The 20,683-nt window shown below is 40.2% G+C and overlaps 1 protein-coding gene across 6 annotated transcripts in view; it reads right to left on the reverse strand.

Moving 5' to 3' along the window:
• Positions 1-20,683, reverse strand: part of FAM184A (family with sequence similarity 184 member A) — a 79,220-nt gene that overhangs the window by 42,580 nt on the left and 15,957 nt on the right. For all 6 annotated transcript variants that reach the window (XM_071548973.1, XM_071548976.1, XM_071548974.1 and 3 more), the window contains exons 2-3: positions 5,960-6,814; positions 1,796-1,931 (exon numbers count right to left, since the gene is read on the reverse strand). In XM_071548973.1, coding sequence (XP_071405074.1) covers positions 1,796-1,931; positions 5,960-6,814 — 991 coding nt within the window. The remainder of the gene's footprint in view (positions 1-1,795; positions 1,932-5,959; positions 6,815-20,683) is intronic.

Consider the following 20,683-nt stretch of genomic DNA (forward strand, 5'->3'; position numbering starts at 1 on the left):
AAGTCCTGAAGAATTTCATGAATCATTTATGCATTTTTGTTTGTAAAGTAAAAGCTGAAGAGAAAAGCTTAAGATAATGGGTAATTAAGTTCTGTAACATTTAAAAAAAAAGTCCTTTTTTCAAAAGTTCAGCTATTTAAGAAAGGCATTTTCAAATGCAGAATTTTAGAACAAAACAAGGAGAAGATTAACAGAAGAATTTTTAGTTTGTCAGAAAGTATGTCATGCATATTTTATTGTAAACACACAGGCACACACAGATACACACACACTGATCTAGAGCTTTTGTCCTAGCAATACCATCACACAAAACAGGTTTCCCATTCCTCATGCGCTACACAAAAGGTTTGAAATGCAGCAGTTTCCTTTCCAGTTGAGAATCTTCAGAAAAATGGAAGAAGAATATATTACTAGCCCAAAATAGACTCAATACAGCATTCTGGAATTGCAATATGATGAGTAAACACTCTGTATGGTAATCAAGTATGAGAATTCAGTTTCTTTGAGGCAGGATTTTTGATAGTGTGAGCTGAAAATCAAGGAGATGGCAGTGGGCCAGTGTCAGAAACCATTTTCAATCAGGCTGGCAACCAATTACATCACATGTTGATGGCTAAGTGGCACCACTGTAAACAGGGATCCTGGTTCTTGTTGCGCAGTGACGTGCTGTAAAACAAAGATGTACTGCTGACAATGCCACTGAGCTTGGCAGCAGGACATACTGGAATTCCTGGTAAAGCTGAAAACCTCAGTGCCAGAGAAGACCAGGGTTGCACTCAGTCACAGGCTAGCTGACTCAATGCCATCAATAATACAGAAAAACAGCCTGAACATTTATTTCCACTCCATTTGGGGTGGCCTGGTGAACCCCCCGCATTCTTCTGCCTAAGGAACGAAACAGTAATGCCTGAAAAGTGTATGAGAACAGGGGGTGTTTTTTCCCCCAGCAGTCTCAGGTCAAGAACTTTTCTGAGTGCCTCACAAAACATCTTTTGGAAGGTCAGATTCCGATCTGAGATACTCTTAGCAGCAAGCCTATTCCTTTTAGCTGTTTGCATCCAATCGGACCTTGCAGTCATGGACCCCTGCTGGCCACTATATTGTTCAAATATATAGCCAAGATTATTCCCAGGCTTGTACTAATTTGTGTGGAAAACAATCAGGTATCACTACATTAGTCTAGCTGCACAGGGTCAAAGATAAGCCAAGGCCTTTCCTGCAGCCCAAGACTCTACTGATCATATAGTTGACCAAGTTCAAGTACTTGGGCCAATTCCCTATCACTGAGCAGTTCACTAGGGAGACAATGCCTCAGAGGGAAAATAGCCAGGTCTTAAACCACTTGTGCCCTTCCACATGCCAGCAAGCACAAAGGAGCGAAGAAAACAGCTACAGAAAAAACTTTAAAAGATTTATTATCCGATGAGCTGCAAGTATTCTGACAGTAGGTATAAAGCAAAGTAAAAGAAAGAAAAGAAAAAAGGCAACTGAAAAAAAGATGGAGGAACAGGCACACAGCAGAAGCATTCTGTGTAAGTGCAGTTCCAAGGCCTGGAATATATGCACAAGCCATTCCAGCAGAACATTCAGACAAATAAGTACACAAAAAGTCTTAAGTACAATGCATATGATATCAAAAAAGTTAAAAAAAACCCCAAACTGTCAGAAATTTCTATGGAAAGCATTAAACAGTCTTTAGGAACTTTAAACCTGCACAGGGCTGATAGAAAAAAGGAAAAGCTAGAATAAAAGGATGAAGTTCTTCATTTCCAGATTAAGCTACTGACATACATACTGGCTTTGAGAACAAGATCAGTGGCCTGCTGCTGTAAGCGCTCTCTAGCAGCTGCGAGCTCGCTTTCCACTTCTTTGTGTTTGCTTAACAATGACATCTCCTCCTCCTTCACATCATCTAGCTGTTTTTGAAGAACCTAGAGGAAAGACGTAATACCTATTATCATCATATAGAATCATGTAAATTTAAATGAGCATCAGGTTAAACAGTACAGAAAAGACCACTCAGCAAACAAGTTTATTCATACAAAAGCTGAAATAGTGTAATATTACTGCCATATAGATTTTGTGTTTTATGTAATGCTTGAAAAATACTTTTGGAAAAACAAGATATTGGATACATGGCATGACAATAATGCATAAGAGAAACGACAATATTCAAAAAGGTATATGAAAAAATAAAAACTGTAAAACAGTCCACAGAGTTTTGGGGCCAACTTCAGAAACCTGGTTTTGGCTATCTGAAAGTTCTTCACATTAAAAAATAAGTTATATATTCACAGCAGTTTATAGTGTCCTTCACTGCAACCTAGAGCGTTTAGTACTGACTCAGATTAAACTGCACATGGAGACACATAAAATGAGAGCCAGGCATTTACTCAAATCAAATGTCCTGCAGGGATTGGTATTGGGACCAGCACTTTTTAGCATCTTTCTTGGTGACATGGACAGTGGGATCGAATGCATCCTTAGCAAGCTCACAGACAGCACCAAGCCATGGTGCGGTTGATGCACTGGAGGGAAGGGATCCCATCCAGACAGACGTTGACAGGCCTGAGAGGTGGGTCTGTGCAAACCTCATGAAATTCAACAAGGCTGAGTGCACAGTGCTGCGCCTGGGTTGGGGCAATCCCAAGCACAACTACAGGTTGGGTAGAAAATGGATCAAGACTAGCCCTGGGGAGAAGGACTTGGGGATGAAAAAATCAGTATGACTTGGCAATGTGCACTCACAGCCCAGACAGCCAACTGTTTCCTGGGCTGTCTCAAAAACAGCGTGGCCAGCAGCTCAAGGGAGATGATTCCGTCCCTCTACTCTGCTCTTGTTACCCCACTTGTATGTCCAGGTGTGGGGCCCTCCTGTTGGAACAAGTTCAGAGGAGGCCCCTAAGTGGCCACAAGGCTGGAACACTTCTATGAAGATGGGCTGACATATTTGGAAATGTTCAGCCTGGAGAGGAGAAGGCTCTGAGGGAGGCCTTCAAGGAGCCTTCCAGTACTAAAATGGGGACTATAAGAGACTTGGAGAAGGACTTTTCACAAGGGCATGTAGTGACAGGACAAGGGGGAATGGCCTTAGGCTGAAAGAAGGTTGGCTTAGACTAGATGTTAGGAAGAAATTCTTTCCTGTGAGGGTGTTGAGGCACTGGAATAGGCTGCCCAGAGAGGCTGTGGATGCCCCATCCTTGGAGGTGTTCAAGACCAGCCTGGATGGGGCTCTAAGTATGCTGGTCTAGTGGAAGGTGTCCCCACCCATGGCAGGGAATTTGGTGCTAAATTATCTTTACTGTTCCTTCCAACCCAAGCTATTCTATGTTTCTATGATTCTAAACTTTTAATATGCCTTAATTTACTGATTCACAATAGCACAACTTGGATAGTGTGATGATGTGTTCTCAGCCATGCAGGAAGGAAATCTTGTTCTGTTTTAAAAGAAAACACATATTTCTTATCATTCAAGTTACTGAAACAGTAAAGGGTCATTTCAGAAACTAAAGCATAAAAGATAATTGGGAAAAACACTGTACAGGATATGGAATGAAACACAGACACCAGATTATGCATTTGATCACCTCATCCACAGTGATCAGAGTAGGACCCCCTGGGAAACTGAAAAAATGTATTCTGAATGTAACATTTGATAAAGGCCTTCTTTCTCTATACTGCGTAGCCTTTACGCAAGGAAGAATAGTCCAAAAGATGGGCTGGAATTAGAAAGTAAATGAGAAAAGCTCATGCCCATCTTAACTTTACCCAGTGATGCTTCAAAAATTACTATGACCATCACAATTAAGGCATTTCTGGCTATGCAAGGAGAAAGTAACTACAAATGCAAAAGACAAAATACGTGAGCTTACCCACAAAAATTACTATTCTTCAAACCCTGGCATAGCTACCAAAAAAATAAGCAGAAATCGAGAATCTTTTTCTTCAAGTCAAGCATATCCAGTCCTATTTGTTGCTAACCAAAAAAATAGCCAGTCTTCGTATTTCTGGGATGTCTTGTCCTTCTTCAGGGATAAGAAATTTGGTTTCTGAATGTATTTGGTTTGTATTGTGTCAGGGTTTTGTTAGCCTAGGGAGTGCTGCAGTGATGGCTCTTATGGGAAGCTGCTAGAAGCTTTCCATGTGCCTGACAAAGCCAATGCCAGCCAGCTCCATAACAGACTCATGACTGGCCAAGGCCAAGCCCATCAGCAACAGCAGTAGTGCCTCCAGGATAACAGATTTAAAAGAGAGACAGAGTTACTGTGCAGAAGCAATTGCAGACAAAGAAGCAAGGAGTGAGACTATGTGAGAGCAACAGCTCTGTAGACCCTGAAGTCAGTGATGAAGGAGAGGAAGAAGGTTCTCCAAGTGCCAGAGCAGAGATTCCCCTGCAGCCTGTGAAGAAGACAATGGTGAGGCAGGCTGTCCCCTGCAGCCCCTGGAGCCCCCCATGCAAGGGCAGGTGGGTGTCCAAAGGAGGCTATGACCCTGTGGGAAGTCCACACATTGGCCAGGCTTCTAAAAGAACCTGTGGACTCATGGGAAGAGAAGCCTGCCGTGGAGCAGGCTCCTGGCAGGACTTGTGACCCTGTGGGGTACCCATATTGGAGCAGTCTATTCCTGAAGGATTGCATCCCCTGAAAGGGATCCACACTGGAACAGTTTGTGACGAACTGTAGTACATGGGAAGGACTCATGGAGAAGCTGGTAGAGGACTTCTCCTCATGGCAGGTGCTACATGCTAGAGCAGGAAAAGAGTGAGAGGAGTCCTCCCTCTCAGGAAGAGCCAAATCCAACATGTTATGAATTGACTACAATCTTCTTTGACTATCCCTCTGCAATGTTGGAGGGGGAGGAGGTAGAGAACTGGGAATAAACTTAAGCCCAAGAAGGGTGAAGGGGTGAGAAGCAAGTGCTTTTAAAATTTGGGTTTAATTCTCACTCTCCTACTCTGATTTGATTTCCTTTTCCCCAGTCTGAGTCTGTTTTGCCTGTGATGGTAACTGGTGAGTGATCTCTCCTTGTTCTTACCTTGACCCACAAGCCTTTCATTATATTCTCTCTTTCCTGTCCTGAGAAGGTGAGTGATAAAACAGCTTTGGTGGGCACCTGGCATCCTGGCAGGGTCAACCTAACGCACTAAATAAAATTGTGTTGGAGTTTAACCAGGTAAGCAGCTAAGGATGACACTGTTGCTTGCTCACCACCTTCAAAGGAGATAGAGAAGAGAACCGGAAGGCTGAAGATCATGGATGGAGATAAAGATAGTTCAATAAATAAAACAAAAGCCGCACACCCATAAGCAAAGCAAAACAAGGAATTCATTCACCACTTCCCACTGGCAGGGAGATGTACAGCCATCCCCCAGAAAGCAGGGCTCTATCACGCATAGTGTTGACTGGGGAAGGCAAACACCATCACGAACATGCCCCCCTTCCTTCTTCTTCCCCCATGCTTATATGCTGAGCATGACACCATATGGTATGGAATACCCCTGTGGCCAGTTGGGGTCAGCTGTCCTGGCTGTGTTCCCTTCCAACTCCTTGTGCACCTCCAGCCTCCTTGCGGTGGGGTGGGAAGCCAAAGAGGACTTGACTCTGCATAACCTCTGCTCAGCAATAACTAAAATATCCTTGTGTTAGCAACACTGTTTCCAGTACAAATCCAAGACATGGTACCCCACAAGCTGTTATAGAAAAAATTAACTCTACTCCAGTCACAACCAGGAACATACTGAAAAGTGTGCAGTATTTCAGTTACTGCTTGTGAAAACATGTTAAATAAACAAATAAGTTTAAAATATAAATAAATGAAAAAAATTTAGATGATGATAAGCAAGTATGAGTGACAGAAAATTAAGTTTACACACTCTAATTACCTCAACCTACCATGGAAAGATAGCATAAAAAGGAAAAGAAAGTCCACAATCGTGGGAAAAACACATCATCAGTCTCACCTGAACATTGTTTTCTGCTGTACCAAGAGCCACCTGAAGTTTTTGGCATTTTTCCCGTAGACTGGCAGCTTCATCCTGGACCATTTGCAATTCAGTTTTAAGCTTTCCTAGATTCTTCCGTAATGTACTTTCCTGGGTTTGAAATTCTTTTCTTAGCTCCGCTTCTTTTTCTTTGCAAGCATGTAGACTTTCTGCTGTAAAAAGCTGAGATCTTTTCAAAGAATCAAGTTCATGCTCATAGAAGGACTGTGCTTTGCTGAGTTTGCCTTCATAGTCCTCAATGAGCTTTTTTCTTTCTAGCCTTAACTCTTCAACTTTACTGTTCAAGTCTTCCAGCTCCAGTCTATGCAATTCTTCTAGTTTTTCCTGCCCCTTACTTAAGGTAGCATTTTGATTCTGATGAGTCTTCAGAAGTTCTTGAATCTCAAGCCTGTGGGCAGCTTTTAAGTCTTCCAGAGCTGTACGTTTGTCCTTCTCATACTGCACTTGCAGCTGTATGAAACTTCGTAGCCTTTCCTCAAATTTCTTTCTGATCTCCTCTACTTCCCTTGACATGGTCACTACGCGTTGGACATGCTGAGCTTCTGCACAAAGCTGCATATCTTCAACTCTATCCTTATACGCTTCAAATTCTGTCAAGGCCTGATGTTTCATCTTTTTATGATCTTCTAGTGACTCTTCCAAAACCTGAATCTTTCTCTTGAGATCCATTTCTTCTGCCACTTTACTTTTATACTGCAAGATCTTCTCTCTGGTCTCTGCAAGAATTTGTTGAATTTCTTCTTCATGAGCATCCTTAAGGGCTTGGATAGCTGCTTCATGTTCATCATTTTTAGTGTTCAAAGCATATATTACCTGCAAACATGACATAATATATTAGAGAAGAGGCATTCTGGTTATCTGCTAAATCCTAAGAAAAAACACCTAGGCACTCTCAAAGTTAAATTGACAATCTGGCTTGTTTTCATCATACAAGCAAAATACCAAATGTTATTATGGATGTAAGTGCATAAATGATCTATTAGTCATGATATTCTTATACATCTTGTAGAATACTTTTTCTATACTCTTTAAACCCATCATTTTCCTGATGAAAATTTGCATGTTGTTGCTGTAAATACTACTCTGAAAAAAGTACAGTCAACACATTTATAAAACCCCTAAATTTCATTTAAAATAATTAAAAGCATAGTTGAAAAAATAATTTGAACAGTGGTCTTCTGTTGGAGAATAACATGTGCAGTATATATTACAACAAGAAATTAAATTGGCACAAACCCCAAGTCTCGAATTCCTTCTTTCCAAATACCAACCATTCTTAAATATTTCATTTCAGAATATGAAAGAGTATCTAAAATGCAAACTCTGGTTGTTTTGGTTTGTAAGGTTGGTGGTTGCCCAGATACGATTTCACTTTTGACAGCTTATCTAGTAAGCATTCTGTGTATGTGGATCTCCTCAGGTCTAAGGGTCCCTTGCTACATAAATTCACCAACAAACTAAGTCAGCTGAACAGCAAAGTTCAGGGCAGGGCAGCCAACAGTCTGGGGAGCCCAGGGAGTAAAGCAGTTCAAGAAGGCTGTGAAAGCAATAAATCTACCAACTTTCAGTGAAAGTTTTAAGATAACCAGATATATCCTATGGGATATTTCAACTGCACCACAACATAGTAGGTCATCTTCTTGGTTTTAAAGGGGGAAGTACAGGTAAGTATATGTGAATGTATGTGTATATATAAGTATCAGTGAACAAAGTAGTTGTGCAATAGGTGGTGCTAACACAATCTTTTGTGCTTTAAGAACTCCAGCAAATGTCCCCACCCTTCCCAGATATCTTACCAGCAGCTGAGCTATAAAATACATCTGGAAAAAAAAAAGACTTCTGACCAGGATATATTGTATATATTAAAAACTAACAAGAAGCAACAAAAATGGACAACAAAGAAGCAGCAGGGGACCTTTTCCATTTTTTATTTCCACAAGGACAGAACTTAGACCATTGCTCCACTGGTATTTAACAAGGCAACAGAGGAAGAGGGTGCTGACTTGCCCCCAGGGCTGAGAAATATGAAAAGAAGTTCAGAATTGCTCTCCTGGCTCTAAGCACAAAGCCTCTATGTTCCAGCTAGAGAAGGTATCTATGGTCAAGTATTCAGGCAAGCTACAAAGCTCAGAAGAGCTCCCGTAAGTGAAAAAGCAGATTCAAGACTTTGGCCATGTAATACAATGTGCACTGTTTTCTGGTGTTATTTTCCTTTGGTTGAGTTTTGTTTGTTTGTTTTAACAAAAGTCTGAACACTGTATTCTAAGCTTTATGCCTGACACAACAAACATATCCCATGCTGCTACCTGTGACACAAAAAGCTTTAGATTAAAATAGAAAAAAAAAATAGAAAAAGAAAAAAGTTCTGAAACAGTACTGGAGGTAAACAAAAAACTAAACAACCTCACTCAACTTTACATAGCAAGAAAATAACTTAAAAATATGACAAAAGATCCTTCAACTTATTCTAATTCAATTTTTCCAATATAGGTACATGCTATTTAATGAAAGAGGAAGAAATATAGGTTTTCCATAGCTTTTGTAATGGTTCTTAATAATGTTTACATCTCTGCAGTCAGCAAGCAGACTTTTGGCTTTTTTCCTCAGAAAAAAACCCCAAATACAAAAAACAAACTCCTACGGCAAACAAGTTTCATGGTTCAGCGACGCAAAAAACTCCACCAATAAATTGCAAAAAATTACAATAAAACAATGTGCAATTCCATTAGCAAAATCACAACTACCGTTGCAATGCCCCTTCACACAAGGTTACAAACTTTTATATTCTCGTCTTCAGTGATGCAAACAGTACCTTCTGATCACAAAACTTTCTCCTCCCTCCTGTCACCAACACACAGTCTCAGCTATTGGCCTTAATGCTCCATTTGGGGTTTTTTGTAAATGCACATGCACTATCTTGCATGAACAAGCCTTAGTTTTAGTTAGAGAAGCTGGAGAATATTGTTTAAAAAGTAGTTTAAATAGAAATTTCACACTTAGGATCAGGTTATTACAATAAGCACTGGGTCAAATTCCATACTCAAAACAACCCTTGACCCCTGTCTTTGTGCGTGCAAGTGCCATAATGTTCTTCACTTCAGGCAGTGTTCCAGTCTCAAGTTATGAGTTATGCAGCACTATGATCTGCAGAAAATATAAATCATAAAGTATATTCAAGGGTATTATGATTTAGCAGTGGGAACCTCACTGAAAATTCCAAGTGAAAAATAAGTCTATAAGCAATTCCTTATTCAGAAGGAATTTTTAAATTCTCATCATTGACTGCTCGCTACAAAAAGCACTGAACATCAACAAATTCAATAAGCACCACTTGTTCCCTAAATGAAAGACATGAGCATCTTAGAGAAAATGTAAAAATAAAATAAAATGCAAGCAACTGAATGTTGCATCACAACATATGTTCTACAGCAGCCTGAATTCCAGCTCTAACAAATTAATCTCAGTATTTTAAAAGAAATAGAAAAGTGGTGTCAGATTTTATCTTTGAGAACTTGATGGACCTGATGTACTAATATAGGAACACAGGAAAGGAAGTCTGTACTAATTGAAGCAAAAGCAATGTAACAGCCTTTCAGTGAAATTAAAGCAGAAATTGATGTACCTTGGAACAAATTAATACATTTAAAGTTTCAGCTAAAATAAATAGTTCCCTCTCAAATAAGTTTCTGAAAACTGAAAAGCAGTTAAAAGGTTGCAAACATTGCAGGTAGATAGATAAAACAAGTTTTGCTCACTCTATTTTTAAATCAGAGGATGAGCCACTTGCTAAGCATGCTTGTAAATGCTTTTTAAAATGCTTTAAAAAATACTAGCAGCTTTTTCAGTACAACTGCGTAATACTGAGAAGCATAAACTGCTCCTTTGAGTAATTCATAATTTTTACAGCTCCACTCTAAATATATCATACACATAGCAATTCCTATTGAATGGAAGAAAAAGAAATAATCATGCTTTGCTGTATTTTCAGTCACCATATCATTTCAGAGGTACAGATAGAACCATTCTCTTTCCAAGGATACTGAGATTGCCAGCTAAAGGCTTTAATACTTTTAAAAGAAAACAGTAACAATAATTAACTATTAATAAGAACCTATTGAAATACTATGCACCTTGGACTGAAGAACAACAATAGAGTAAGTCAGTAACAATAACAGTAATAACTCTGTTTATACCAATCATTATTGGAATGTTTAGCCATAGCCTGTCTGGTAAGGGGAAGCAAGTCACTCGCTGCATTAGCTCTGATGCCTTCAACTACATGGAATACAAACAAAATACGTGTTACAGCCACTGCTTGTGGCTGAAAGAAGAAAGTTTGACTATTTGGCTGAGAAATACTTTTACTCCAAACCAGATGTTATGGTTTGGAGATCTGACCACCTCTTGCATGGTCAGCTGCCCTTTGGTCTTCCATTCCTGCCAGCAATTTATGCATAATAGAATCCTTTAATAATTACAAATGTGTAATTCATCTTAATACTAGCACTGGGTGCCAAGTATATTTTTGAAGCACAGAAAACCGTATTCTATGATTGCATGAAAATATCTCAAAAAATGTGTGTGGTTCATCACCTCTAATTTTACATGAAAACAAGAGCTGATACCTGTAAGAAAAAAAAATCACTACACATCTTACACAAATATCAACCTCATGTCTCTGGTAAACCTTCATTTTAGACTTAAAGTGTGGATCTCTGGGTCAGAGCACTGTGTTCAGCCTCGTTCAGGTGAAGTGGTGTGTTCCCAGTGCTGCTTCCTGAAACATTCGTCTGAAACGCCAGAGCCTCTGGAGACATCCCAAGATTTTGCTGATGCTGCCAACCTATTGAATGAACCACATAAGTCCAGTGCCAACAGGGAATTGCTTGTGCCTAACCTGCTAATTACTGGGGAGATGTGAACCAATGGGCCTGACCAACCCTTACTGTCTGTGGGTAGGTAAGAATTGCTACACAGGAAATAGTAAAATACACTGGAAATCAGTAAGAAGTGCAGCAGAATGCAAATAGAAAAATCTAGTCTACAAAATCAACAAGAAACATCAATAGAATTCCAGGCATTATAATGCATTAATTTTATGTAGAAATGTATCCTCAATAAATAGTCCAGAATGATCAATTCTTTTTTGTTACAATGGCTATTGCATTACTTTCCCCTATCCCCTTTATCTGTTGACCAAATAATGCTAAATAATGAGAAGTATGTTATATTTAAGCATTTAAAACTTATATACTATGATCAACAGAAAGTCAATTAACACAAAAAAGTAAAATAACCAATTTAATACCCAGAAAAAGTTTGTTTACAGAACAAACTTCTTCTCCTCAGTACATTATAAAAATGTAGTAACACAAGAAATACTTCAAACCTACTTAAAACAGTCTTTCAGAAAAGCTGAATCACAAAGTATATTCTTACAAATGGATTACTACATACAAAGTAGACAGCCAACTATAAAATGTATACAAAAATAATTCAAACCAAAAAACCTGTGTATGCCCATCTTTCTGCTTCCCCCTTCCCCCTCCTCATTATTTTTTTGTTCCAATAAAAAAAATCCCTTTATCTAGAAAGATCTTTTGTTACCTTATGGAAAATACTGCAAATAGAAGATGTTTTGTCAATCCAAATCTTTGTGTTGCTGATAACACAAACAGAAACAAGCCTAGATCTTTAGGCCAGGATTGCTTAGATACCACAGAAAAGGTGGAAGGAAGGTACTTGTTCTCCAGCTATCTGGTTCACTGCAAGTCTTCCTAAATACCTGGGCCAGTGCATTAAGGGCACAGCATCATGGGCAGGGAAGAGACAAGTATGGTCTGCATTTGTAAAAGAGTGTCCCCTGTAAACAGAATCCCCCCAAAAAAGCTGGCCTAAAAAACACACTTTCACAGAAAATTTATTATTAAAATATCCTTTACGCTATTCAACAGCCTTCACATATTAGCTCAATTTATGACTAAGTAAAATTTAGCACTTTATTCCTCTAGAAACTCTGAAAAAAACCCTGGATTATTTTTATTTTTATTACAGCAACTAGTTTTCCAAAGTAATCTCTACTGACTTCTGTTTACAAGCAATTCCTTAGAGAATGATGCCATGAAGCTCAGCATAAATTCCAGGTACTGAACATTAAGAGATACCCATTATTACATAACCTCCATTCTTTCAATGAAGACAAATGACAACCATTTTTTTATTTTTGCACTTGTTGCTACACATTTACACTTCATTTCTCTCAAAGAGAAGTCTTGATAAGTCAGAGACTGTGCACTGTTCACTAACATCTACGGTGATAATGAAACACAGGGGAAAAATTTATTTTGTATTTTCAGGTTTCCTAATGTTAAATACCATAGGTATGTATATCTATGTATGTATGTATGGCTGGGCTTCGCGAACGACGATTTGGGGAGGGCTCTCCCCACGTGGGTGTGCCCTTCCAGCCTGCACAGTGGATTTTTTAGGTGAGGCTCAGCGTGCGCAGAACTGGCCCCACCGTTTAAGTCCTGAGGTCCGTCTGCCACGGCCGAGCGAGCTTGGACAGTGTCAGTGAAGTCTTCGGGACTAGAACCTCCAGCCCCCGGTATTCCCAGGAGGTCTCCCATCCCAAGTACTAACCGGGGCTGACCCTGCTTGGCTTCCGAGATCTGACGGGATTGGGTTTCAGGGTGGCATTTAACTGCCTGTTTAAGACCATATACCTGAGGCATAAAGCCTCACAGGGGCACATGCATGTAACGATGCTTTCTTCATGCTCCTCAGTACATGCGCCTCAAGTACCTGTAATCTGATATGCTAATAACCTGTTTTTACTTTCAAAACTGCCAAATACAGATCAGTATCACATTTAAATACTTGATATATAAAGCTTTTCTGTGTTTCGTTTATGTGTGTATGGCCCACACTGAAATATTAACTCTTTTTAATTATTTGTCTGAAATCCCACTGGTTTAGAAGATACACTTGCATTTTTAGCCCAGCATATTTACAAATTACTATGGGGCCTGTACCTTGAAATTAAATTATCAGAAAATTGCATACCACTTTTCAATTAATTGTGGGGTAGGAGACATCCTGGCCTGAAGAAGTGATTTAGAGCATGCCTGAGAATAAGGACAGAGTGGTTAGTGTGACCAATTCAGTCGTTCACTGTGGCGTTTTTCTTTTCTCCTAGAGTTGTACCAGACAGCAAATGAGAGGTTTTCTGGAAGCTAATAAGGAGCTTTGTGTTACCATAACTTATCTTTGAAATATGCACTTTGTGCAAATCCTGGAACAGGGATAACTTTTATCAAGCTAACGAAGTAAGAGAAATCAAAAGTATGCCAGTAGGTAAAGCTACAGCTGTGGAGCACTCTGTAATCTGATTCAACAAGAGGAGCACATTACTTGCACCTCTTTTTATAGCCCAACACACTAAGCAAGAGCATGAAGATCCAGTTCACAAGTTCAGAAGCCACGCAGTCTGCTGCCAGACTCAAGAATGGATTAAACCTCAGGCCTCGGGGCCAGAACAGAAAACGATGTGATCTTCCAAATGATTTTAGCAATCACCAGCAGACCAAGAAGGAGTTCACCCATTACAACGGGTCAAGTGGGCAGTCAGGCTATGTTGCTCCTTCTGCTCTAGCAGCTGAGTGTTTCCAAGACTTGGTCTCACCAGTGAAACACTACCTTAGGGGCATAAAAGGGGATTTGAAAGAGGCATTAGCACATATGTGAGGCTGACAGAGACATTTGGGGACAACTCTATTCCATTAAGCAGAGAAAGGTCTTTGACTGGATGCAGGGCAACCACTGGAGAGTAGCTGGCATTTTGTTATGGTTAGTAGAAAATTCTTATACGGCTATCTTGGATGTGCTGCAGAAAATGGACAAGTGGAGTATTTTCCTTACCCCAACAAATTATCATGGAGCAAAGGAATTTAATAACTATACCCAGTTTTCTGAGGAAGAAAAAAGGGCAGCTAGCCCTTACAAATAAAATAAAAAATAGGAGCCCCTAGATCTAGCTTTTCCTCCATTCAGAAAACAAGACTAATTATGGAAAGCACATGATGTTTGAAGGGAAAAAGAGTGTACTGGGTTTCTGTGGCCAGGTTTTGGTAGTGAAGGGGCTACAGGGGTGGCTTCTGTGAGAAGCCGCTAGAACCTTCCCCCATGTCCTGTAGAGCCAATGCTATCTGGCTCAAGAATGGACCTACTCCTGGCCAAGTCCAAGTCAATCAGGAACGACAGTAACGCCTCTGAAATAACATATTTAAGAAGGAAAAAAAGGTATTGTGCAGATGAAAATTGCATCCAGAGAAGGGTAAGAACATGTGAACAACAAGGTCAGTGGAGAAGGTGCTCCAGGCACTGGAGTCGAGATTCCCTTGCAGCCCATGGAGGAGACTCACACTGGAGCAGATGGATGCCTGAAGGAGACTGTGATCCCAGGGGAAGCCCAAGCTGAAGAAGGATCCTGGCAGGGACTTGTTGACCCATGGAGAGAGGAACCCATGCTGGAACAGTTTTTCCTGGTAGGACTTGTGGCTATGTGGGGGATCCATGTTGGAGCAGTCTGTGTCTGAAGAACTGCACCCCATGGAGTAGTGACCCACGTGGCAGTAGTTTGTGAAGAACTGTGGCCCATGGGATGGGCTCATGTTGGAGAAGTTCATGAAGGACAGTATCCCAGTGAGGGATCCCACAGGGAGCAGGGGAAGGACTCCTCTCTGAGCAGCAGCAGAGACAACTGACTGTAACTCCCATTCCCCATCTCCCTGCACTGCTGGAGGGAGGAGGTAGAACTTGGAAGGAGAGAGAGGTGGGGGGAAGGTGTTTTTAAGATTTATTTTACTTCTCAATATTCTGCTTTCATTTTGTCAGTAACAAATTTCAAGTAATATCCCTATTTTGAGTCTGTTTTGCCCATGACAGTGATCAGTGAGCGACCTCTCCCTGTTCCTTATCTCAACCCATGAACCCTTCATTATATTTTTCTCTCCTCTTTAGTGGGTACCTGGCATCCAGGCAGGGACAAAGAGGAAAAATTACTTGACAATATGCAATTTGGATTTTGGGGAACAGGTGAAGCTGTAATTCCCACTGAATTTAGGTGTAGATAGAAGAGTAGAAAAAATGAGAATAAATGGTAGATACAACACATATCAGATATGGAATTCAGATTCTATGTCCTGAAAGCTCTTTTAATTTTGTTTTCAGGATGTTCAGAGGAAACTTACTTACAAAACAAACAACTTAAACACTGGTAAAATACAGGTTCACTTTATAAATGTTTTCAAAATAATTATGACCTAGCTAAGGCCTGACTGACAGCTACAAGGCTGCACCAACCAAATTGGGAAGAATTTTTTTGCTCAAAGGTGGTCAAGCATTGGATGGGTTGCCCAGGGAATGGTGGAGTCAACATTCCTGAATTGTTCAGGAAGCAATTGGACACGTGCTATGTTCTAGGTATTCGATCAAAGGTTGGACTCAATGCTTGGAGGTCTTCCCCAACTTTACTGATTCTATGTCTCTATGCAATACAATAGAACTGCTGAAAAACCTTCAGCTGAGGTACAAACTCAGGTGTCAAACCAGCAGAAGTGATGTCACACAAATAAGAAATACAGGTTAAGTGAGAAGAGATATATCAAGATAATAGCCCGCGAATATGAGATATGGGTTGAATATTCTATTGAATAACACTAGACAATACTTCTAGTCAGTGGCTAAGATGTCCATTAAGGAATGCTGCAGGTGGACAGGCTACTGGCCAGATTCAATTTAACTGATTTTCAGGAGTTAAAAATCATAGGATTATCTGCACAAGCTTGAACCAAAACAGTTCTTCCAGGAGGAAAAGGTAGACTTGAAGACCTTGACAGAAAGACAAGAAGCAGCTGGAAACAAGTGCACCTCTTTGCTATAAACCAAATTAGGCAAGACATCACCCCTAGTGCTTTGTATGACCTGGCACTTAATCCCCTGCTTGGCTACTACACAACAGCTATTTCTGAGAGAAATGCTCAGCTGCTCTACACTGGCACTGCTGGCTCTAATGGAGTTACATAAGTTTACAGAGTTCAGCAGTCCAATTCCATACATTAATATTGCGCTGTTCTCAAATAGAGCTATTTCTAAGCAATATATTACCTGAGTGACTAAGACATTTAGTTTTATTAACTGCACATAAATTTGCTTTCTGTGCCCAAGTGTAAAACCAACTTGCAGAGTAAGTAAAAATAAAGTTTAATCTAAGTTTTAGTCTGATTACAACAGCAAAAATATTTTCATGACGACAGATTTCAATACAACCCAAGGAAAGACTGTTTTGAAAGACAAAAAAGTGTTGAGAAAAACTTAAAAAGTTAAGTCAGAATGGGAGTAAACACCAGCAGAAAACAGTTTAAATGTTTTGTGTGTGTGGCTCCGCTTCGCGAACGAGGATTTGGGAAGGGCTGTCCCCCCACGTGGGTGTGGCCCTTCCAGCCTGCGCAGAACTGGCCCCACCGTTTAAGTCCTGAGGTTCATCTGCCACGGCCGAGCGAGCTTGGACAGTGATAGGGAAGTCCTCAGGTCTAGAAACTACAGCACCTGGCATTTCCGAGGAGGTCTCCCATCCAAGTACTAATCCAGGGCTGACCCTGCTTAGCTTCCGAGATATGACGGGATCGGATGTCAGGGAGGCATTTAACTGCAACATCAAATGTTTTGTAATGGCTTCTTGAAAATCAACACTTTTTTTTAACTCAGCCAATATCTGTAAGTCAACAGACCTAAACATCACACACCTGCTCAACTGATAAGGAGAGGTCTACTATACAAAGGTATCAAAATAGTTATTTAAAAAGCTTCTCATAATACTTTGATGCTATGAATTCAAAATTATTTGATTCATCCCAAATCATCAGCACTGTTTCAGAACTACATTATAGAAAACATAGAGATGCTGTATTTCCATCTGCTTTAATTACCTGCGAGCCATAGTAACCTGCCTTTTTCAGTTTCTGTATTTAGTATCATCAAATTACACCTTAAGGTCAGTCAAGCCACAGTTAATGAAGCTGGAATTTTTTTTTTCACAGACTCAAGCTCATTCAGAAATTTCTCTCACTCTCTGTATATTTTTAAAAGGAAAAAATATTTTCTAATTCACCATTGCATACTTTATTCCTTTTCTTAATGAAAAGCAATTGATATTACTCCTTAAAGTGCACCCACACATGAAAAAACAGCCTTTTGGTGCAAAATACATGAGAGATGGCACTGAAGAAGTGAGTTTTCTTTAGTAGGATCAAATGGCTTAAAGGGTGACATTCATTGACATTGAAACGATGGGAGCCTAAAAGGATGAACAGAAGCTGAAATTTTCTGCAAAATATATTTCAAAAACAAATCTATCACACTTAGAGATTCTCAATTTAGAAAAAAGAAACTAATCATATAAAAGGAGTGAGATTACTCAGTTGATTCCATTTATTGTCTGAAAGCAAAGCTTCAGGTTTTCTATTTTCTTCTGAAAATCAATCCTTTTTTTGAAAAGGCCACTATAAAAAAATATCTAACAGTCAATTATGTTGACATAAATTGTATTTTGTCTCCCCCCCTTTTTTTTTTTGCTAGACTTGGCTAAATTATTCTTCACACAATGACATCTGTACTTTCATTTACTTTATCTTCATCAGAAATAAACATTTAAGTCATGTAGCTATTTGTCCTGCATAGAAAAATAAGTCATATAATCCAAAATCTAAATAATTACTGTCCCATTTCCTTCAAATTCTATTTATTTGCTTCATCATTCAAGCTGACTTATATTGTAATTCAAGACAAAAATCTAATTCTTAAATCTTAATCCATTCGACCTTCTAACCTATTAACTTTTACCATCTGAAGTGTCATGTTTTTAAACATTAGTTTTCACTGGATGTTTAGGATTAAAAGTTGTCTGGTCACTGCCTGATTTTGGATTTCTCCATACATGGCTTGGCTAGAAACACATAGCTTTTAAATAACTAAGGATATGCAAGGCAAGTTGTCTTGCTTTTTAAGAAAAACTAATTTTTGTGGAAATACTCACTAATATTGGGAACTGACATTACCTATTTAGAATGAAAGGGATTTGTTTTTTCTTTATTTCGCAAAGGGGGGAAGAAGGGAAAGCAGCGGTGAGAGAGAGAGAGAACAACTACTGTAAAAATGTAAAATGAAGTATCTCCATTTCTAATCTGCTCTAGAGGATATCCAAAGCAGTATTTCTGAGTGCCATCACCTGAAAATGTCACAAGTACTTTTGCAAAATTGTAAATGAAGTTGACACTAAAGAAAGATGATCTCTTTCCCGCTTAGTTTGCTTGTAAATCTGAAAGCAAGGCAGCGTCAGCATTATTATCACTCATACATGCTATTCATTCTTACTGATGAGTTCTCAAGAGTTGAGCTGATAAAAGCATTAGCAAAAGGTTTCTTGTATTCAGTTTTCCCTAAGAAACAGCAGTACTGTATGATAGAGAAAAGGTCTTCCCAGTTTCCTCTTCCCCATCAAAACAAAGTTCATTTTTGTGCTCTCTCTGCCTGCAGGTCTTTGCCTCTCAATGCTTGATCTATTTTGAGCTTTATTTCCTCAAGAAGTTCTGCAGATTCTATGCAATTCCAGTATCTAGTGGTTCCTCACAGTAGAAGAGACCATGCAGACAAGAACAGACCACTTGGCCTCTGTGGAGCAAAGAAGAAATCTCAGTGTTTTGAATAGCAAACAAGTCCACTTCTTGCTCATAAATCTCTCTATTTTCCAGGCTGGGGTGGTCCCGAGGTGTAATGAACTCTGAATCCCAAGGACGTGACTTTGAGTCTCAGAGGGGACCATCCCCTGGCAGTAAATGCCTCCCTGCCATCCTATCCTGTCAGATCTCGGATGCTCAGCAGGGTCAGTCCCGGTTAGTACTGGGGGTTGGAGACAGTCCTGAGGACTTCCCTGTCACTGTCCAAGCTCGCTCGGCCGTGGCAGATGGACCTCAGGACTTAAACGGTGGGGCCAGTTCTGCGCACGCTGTGCCTCACCTAAAAAATCCACTGTGCAGGCTGGAAGGGCAAACCCACGTGGGGAGAGCCCTGCCCAAATCTTCATTCGTGAAGTGTGGCCATATGTACATACGCTTTCCAGGCTTGTTTAAGTGAAGGAAAGCCATGGAGCCTTCCAAACAAGTATGCCATTACACAGGAAACAAATATTAGCCAAAAGCATACAAGCTCCCAACTGGAAGCTTTAATAGGAAATGCTAATTTCCCAGAATGAACAAAGGAAATTCCAACCAGAACCTTGTCTATTAATGGAATTTTTATAATAACTGTGGAAGAATTTGAGCCGCTTCCTCAGAAATAACATACTGACTTGAAGTAATTTCTCTTCCCTTCCTTTGGAAAAAAATTATCTGGATTTTAGCCAAAAAATAAAGTTCATATTCAAACTAAGTATTGATCACTAAAATTCAACCTTTTTTTTTTATTTATTTAGCTTAGAGACGCAAAACCATAAAGTAAGTAGAAGGTGGCACAGTTTACTTTTGCTCAAATCATACCAGTTGAGAGCCCAAGTTCACTCTCAAAGCCAAGCCCGAGATGAATCCAGGACAAGTCTGCAGTGGCCTACTGGGACACTTTTCAGTAATCTAGAGGTACCTATCATGCAATGGAAAAAAAATTTGCATTTCCTAGCTACATCTTAGCATTTACATAATGCTGGCTATTGGTTTTTACATTTGACACCGAGAACTTAGAGGTTTGACACATAAACTATTACAGAAACACCACATATACAGAATCACAGAAGAGCTGTGATTGGAAGTTCCATCTGGAAGTCATATAGTTCAACTTCCCTGTGCAAAGCAGGGTCAACGAGAACAGACTATGCTGGGTCTTGCTCAAGTGGGTTTTGAGTAACTCCAAGGAAGAAGGTGTCTCAACCTCTCTGGGCAACCTTTGCCAAAATTTGACCAACCTCATAGTAAAACAAGTGTTTTCTTATGTTTTAGTTTGTGCCTACTGCCTTATCTTTTCATGAGACATCACTAAGAATATGCCTGCTCAGCCTTCTTTACTCCCTACCATCTGGTATACACACACATTTGTAAGATCCCCCTGAGCCTTCTCTTCTCCAGGCTAAACAGTCCCAGCTCTCTGCTGGGACTAGTATGACAGATGGTCCAGTTCCTTCATCATCCTAGTGGCCTTTTGCTGGACTTACTCCAGTATGTCCATGTCTCTCTTATACTGGGGAGCCCTAGAACTGGACCCAGCATTCCAGGAGTGTTTTACCAGTGCTAAATAGAGGGAAAGAATCACCTCCTATGAACTGCTGGTGACGCCCTTTCTAGCGCAGCCCAGCACGCTGCTGACCTCCTTTGCCAAAGGCACGCTGCTGGCCCATGTTCAGCTCGTGGTCTGTCAGGACCCCGGGGCCTTTGCTGCTGAGCTGCTTTCCAGCCAGTCGATTCTAACCACGTCCTTGCTGTGCTGCCCCAGATGCAGAGATGCAGGCCTCCACATGAGGTCCCTGTCCATGCATTCCTCCAGCCCTTCCTGCTCTGAACAGCAGCACATCCATCTGTTTTACCAAACATGTGTCCAGTTTTGTACTGGCTACAAACTTGCTGAGTGTGCATTCCGTCT

The sequence above is a fragment of the Pithys albifrons genome, chromosome 2 (genome assembly GCF_047495875.1).
Source record: "Pithys albifrons albifrons isolate INPA30051 chromosome 2, PitAlb_v1, whole genome shotgun sequence".
In the NCBI taxonomy this organism is placed as follows: domain Eukaryota; kingdom Metazoa; phylum Chordata; class Aves; order Passeriformes; family Thamnophilidae; genus Pithys; species Pithys albifrons.